Source organism: Hakea prostrata, chromosome 5 (genome assembly GCF_041222555.1).
Source record: "Hakea prostrata isolate BN-2017 chromosome 5, UWA_Hpros_2, whole genome shotgun sequence".
NCBI classification, from domain to species: domain Eukaryota; kingdom Viridiplantae; phylum Streptophyta; class Magnoliopsida; order Proteales; family Proteaceae; genus Hakea; species Hakea prostrata.
This window is the reverse complement of record NC_142604.1, coordinates 16149698-16154868: the sequence shown is the minus strand read 5'-3', so window position 1 is coordinate 16154868 and position 5171 is coordinate 16149698. Positions and strand designations below refer to the sequence as shown.

The 5171-nt window shown below is 47.9% G+C and overlaps 2 protein-coding genes across 2 annotated transcripts; both read left to right on the top strand.

The window, feature by feature from the left end:
* Positions 1-580: 580 nt before the first annotated feature.
* On the top strand, positions 581-1993 carry LOC149015430 (uncharacterized). Its single transcript, XM_089156531.1, has one exon. It carries the CDS (start codon positions 581-583, stop codon positions 1991-1993), a length of 1413 nt encoding a protein of 470 aa, XP_089012657.1.
* Positions 1994-2093: 100 nt separating this feature from the next.
* LOC149015429 (uncharacterized) lies at positions 2094-4936 on the top strand. The gene is made up of 3 exons (XM_089156530.1): positions 2094-2318; positions 2752-4500; positions 4817-4936. Exons 1-3 carry the CDS (start codon positions 2094-2096, stop codon positions 4934-4936), a joined length of 2094 nt encoding a protein of 697 aa, XP_089012656.1.
* Positions 4937-5171: the final 235 nt, after the last annotated feature.

Below are 5171 nucleotides of genomic sequence, written 5' to 3'. Positions count from 1 at the left end.
TCAGTCGGGAAGGCTAATGAGAGCCTTCAGGACGGTGCGAGGAGCCCGACATCCAAGGCGCATCCCGAGAACAAAAATAACTCGGGAGCAGAGGGAGGTACAATCTGATCGAAGCAAGCGCCAAACCACGCCTAATGGGACAAGGATCAGTGCTTTAGAACGTATTTCGTTGCCGCCTAAAACAGGGTCTTTGCCCCCCAGGTATAGTCGGGAGCATGTTGATAAGATCGTGGAGAAGGAGCAGGAAGGAGAAAGCCAGCCCCAACCTTCAAGATCGAGAATCTCGACCTCTCGGGCACCATCCCAAAGGAAGGAAACTACAAACCTTCACTCAAAAAAGGAACGAGTCGAATCCGATGAGGAAGGTACAAGGCAGAACCGGCTGCGGAGGCGAGTGGCCGAGGTCGAGCGAAAACTAGAAGATCGGGATCATGACGAGGATCTTGATGTAGTAGATCGGGAGCCATTCTCAGACGAAATCATGAACATGCCTCTACCAAGGAATTTTATCATGCCAACCTTCACCCCTTTTGAAGGAAAAACAAATCCAAAAGAGCACATCAGCTACTTTAAGTCAGTGATGACGGTGCTAGGTCGGGAGGATGAATTGCTCTGCAGAACCTTTCCAGCATCACTGAAGGGCCCGGCTATAAAATGGTTTAGCAGTCTACGTCCGGCATCAATAAATAATTTCCGGGAGCTGGCCCAAAAATTCATAGCTCGGTTCCGAAGCGCAATCGGGAGTAAAAAGACATCCGACAGTCTCTTTGGCATACGACAAGGCCGAAATGAGTCCATCCGGGATTATCTGAAAAGATTTGATGAAGTTGCCATCGAGATCGAGGAGCTAGATGACCAAGTGGCATACAGCGCGCTTTGGAGTGGCATTACTCACCAAAGGCTTCTGGAGGTCTTGCTTACGGACAAGCCAAAAACGTACGGCATGCTGTTACGCAGGTGCCAAAAGCAAGCCAGTGTCTATGAGGTGATAGATGCCCGGGTTAAAGCAGATCGGGAAAGGAGATCGGATCGGGACAAAAGATCAGATCGTGAGGAAAAACCATCCCCAAGTGACAAGCATCAAAGGCCAAAAAGTAACTGGAAGCGTGAACAGGTAAACTATACTCCTTTAAACTCGAAGCCGTCAGAGATTCTGATGAATATCCGGGATAAAAAGGAGTTGAAATGGCCCGGGAAGATACGTGCACCTCCAGAAGACCGGGATATGACCAAATATTGCCGATTCCATCAAGATTACGGGCACCATACGGATGCTTGTCGGAATCTGAAGTTCGAAATAGAAAAATTGATTCAACAAGGAAAGTTGGGTCAATACGTGAGGCAGTCGGGGAAGAGTCAAGCATATTCACCGGCGCCAAAGAAAAGAGGTCGATCCCCAAGCCCAAAAGAGCTTGACAAAAAAGCGGACAAAGGCAAGGAGAAGGAAGATCGGGAGGAAACACCCGTGTACGTCATAATGGGGGGACCAACTGTGGAGTCGATCAGAAAGGCGAAACAAAAGGCTCGGTTCGTGGGGGCTGTACATTTGCCTAAGAAAAGGCAAAATCCAGTATGTCCCGAGCCAATAACCTTTACGGACGCTGACCTTGACGGTGTCATGTCACCGCATGATGACGCAATCATCATTAAAGTCAAGATAGCCAACCGGGAGGTTCACCGAGTTCTGGTGGACACGGGATCCTCTGTCGACCTCATCTCGTATGATGCCTTCAGAAGATTAAAGTTGGCTGATGATTTGTTAACACCATCATCAACGCCACTATATGGTTTCGCGGGATCATCCACAGTGGCAGAAGGAACTATCCATCTCGATCTTAAAGTGGGAGTGTCACCCCGAGATACTTCGGTTCGGGTAAACTTCATGGTGGTCCGGGAACTGTCGGCATACAACGTCATTCTGGGACGACCAACGTTGAACGCACTTGAAGCAAAGAGTGTCTCCCAGGCATATGAAGTTAAAGTTCCCGACTGAATCCGGAGTCGGGGAATGTTGCTCAGATCAATCGGCTTCCCGACAATGTTATACAAACTATCTAAAGGAAAAGCGTAAGCCAGAAAGTTCGGGAACGGCCATGAACGTCGAGGTTCGGGATGACCGCGATGAAGAAAGCATGCAGCGGGCGGAACCCGTCGAAAAGCTGGAAAGGATCCAACTTAGTCAATCCTTTCCCGATCGAGGAACGTTCATTGGTTCAGAGCAGCCAGACGATTTCAAGAAGGGACTTACCCGGTTCTTGTGTGATAATGCAGATATCTTCGCATGGTCAGCAAATGATATGCCCGGGATAGACAGACGGGTAGCAGAGCACAAACTCTGGATACAGAAAGATGCTACCCCGGTCATCCAAAGACGAAGAAATTTCGCAATTGAAAAGCATGAGGCAATCAGGGTAGAAGTAGAAAAATTGGAGAAGTCGGGTTTCATAGAACCAATCGAATGCCCAACCTGGCTTGCCAATGTAGTTATGGTGAAAAAAGCAAATGGGAAATGGAGAATGTGTACCGATTATACCGACTTGAATAAGGCCTGCCCCAAGGATTGCTATCCTCTCCCGAGGATTGATCTTTTGATCGATGCTACTGCAGGTCATGAGGTCCTTAGCTTCATGGACGCATACTCGGGATATAACCAGATCTTAATGAGTCGGGAAGACGAGAAACACACTTCCTTCATGACTGACCGGGAGAGCTATTACTACCGAGTAATGCCATTCGGTTTAAAAAATGCAGGGGCAACTTATCAGAGGGCTGTCAATAGGATCTTTCAAAAACAGATCGAGGCGGAACATGGAGGTATATGTGGACGACATGCTTGTAAAAAGTTTGGTTCGGGCAGGACATTTGGCTGACTTGGAGGAGACATTCGATGTGCTTAGGACATACCGAATGCGCCTGAACCCTGAAAAATGCGCCTTTGGGGTATCCTCGGGAAAGTTTCTTGGGTTCATGGTTTCCCAAAGAGGGATCGAGGCTAATCCAGAAAAGATTCAAGCATTGGCCAACATGACACCACCAGTTACTATAAAAGAAATCCAGTGTTTAACCGGGAGGGTGGCCGCTTTGAATCGGTTCATATCCCGAGCTGGGGAAAAGTGTAATACATTCTTCAAAGCCTTGAAGACCACGTCAAGCTCGGGAACAATTGCTTGGACACCGGAGTGTCAACAGGCCTTCGATCATCTTGTAACATACCTCGGGACAACACCAGTTTTGGCCCGACCCCCGTCTGGAGAAGCTCTTACGGTTTATCTGGCAATCTCGCCAACAGCGGTCAGTGCAGTTTTGGTTCGGGGTGATACAGTTCAGAACCCAATCTATTATGTGAGCCATGTGCTTATAGATGCTGAAAAACGGTACCCGGACATTGATAAGCAAGCGTTGGCACTTCTCGTGGCATCACGAAAACTAAGACCCTACTTCCAGTCGCACCCGATCATAGTCCCGACTAACTTCCCGTTAAAGAAAATACTTCAAAGGCCAGATGTAGCAGGGAGGATGGTCGGGTGGTCCGTGGAACTTAGCGAGTACCAGATTGAATTCAGGCCGAGGACGGCTATAAAAGCCCAGGTGTTGGCCGACTTTATAGTCGAAAGCACTATACCACAGAGAAATGACCAAGTGCCAACAGAAGAGAAATCCGAGTTGTGGATTCTACATGTTGATGGTTCGAGTAATATTTCAGGATCGGGAGCAGGATTGACTCTCTGTAGTCCCGAGAACTTCACCATCAGCTACGCAATAAGATTCAAATTCCCAGCCTCAAACAATGAGGCAGAGTATGAGGCAGTCATAGCAGGCTTGCGAGTGGTGGCCCGAGCTCTCAGGGTTCGGGAGCTGGAAGTGAGAAGTGATTCTCAATTGGTTGTCAACCAAATCAGGGGGGAGTATGAAGCTAAGGATGAAAGAATGGCTAAATACTTGGTCAAAGTTGGACAGCTTCAAACCTTCTTTGAGCAGGTAACATACCGACAGATACCAAGAAAGGAAAATGAGAATGCAGATGAACTCTCCCGACTGTCAATGGCAAGTTACAAAAACTTGGACTCAGCGGTTTACATTGAAGAGTTAAATAGCCCGAGTATCCAAGAACTGGAAACCCTTGAGATCAGCGAGGAATCAGACTGGACCACACCTCTAATTTCGTATATTCGGGATGACATCCTCCCGACTGATCCGAAAGAAGCAAAGAAAGTTCGGAACCAAGCTGCTCGGTTCACCATGGTCGGGGAGCACCTATATAGAAGGTCCTTCACGAATCCTCTCTTAAAATGTGTAGGACCGTCCCGAGCGAGTTACGCCCTTGCTGAAATCCACGAAGGCATATGTGGTGCACATATGGGTGGGAAGGCGTTAGCACAAAAAATATTAAGATCGGGAATATTCTGGCCTACAATACAAAAAGACGCGATTGAATATGTTCGTAAGTGCGAACGGTGCCAGAAACACGCTAATGTCCCAAAGTTACCAGCGGTCCCCATGGTATCCATCTCCAACCCGACCCCATTTGCGATGTGGGGAATGGACCTAGTCGGGAACTACTACGAAAGCTCCCAAGAATCGGGAGTACATGGTGGTTGCAATAGACTACTTCACAAAGTGGGTCGAGGCTGAGCCATTATCTTCCATCACGGAGAAACAGATGGAAAAGTTTTTTCAAGAGAAGATAATATACAGGTTCGGGATACCCCGGATACTAGTAACAGACAACGGCAAACAATTTGAAGGTGCCGGGTTCAAAGCCTTTTGTACGAGGTACCATATAGAACATCGATTCGCTTCGGTTTCCTACCCCCAGAGCAATGGGCAGGTTGAGGTCACCAACAGGACACTTCTTGACGGGATCAAAAAGAGGTTGGAGGATAATCGGGCAATGTGGGTCGAGGAACTCCCCGAGTGTACTCTGGTCATACAGTAACTACGGTACGAACCCCCAACCGGCGAAACCCCTTTTTGTTTGGCTTATGGGACTGAGGCCCTAGCTCCCGTGGAAGTATTGGCGGGATCATTGCGTTATGATACATTTAATGAACAACAAAATGATGAAGGACTCAGGGAGAATTTAGATCTCTTACAAGAAACCCGGACAAAAGCACAACAGAAAAATCTATTGTATCAAAAAAGAGTGGCACAGCACTACAACTCTCGGGTTA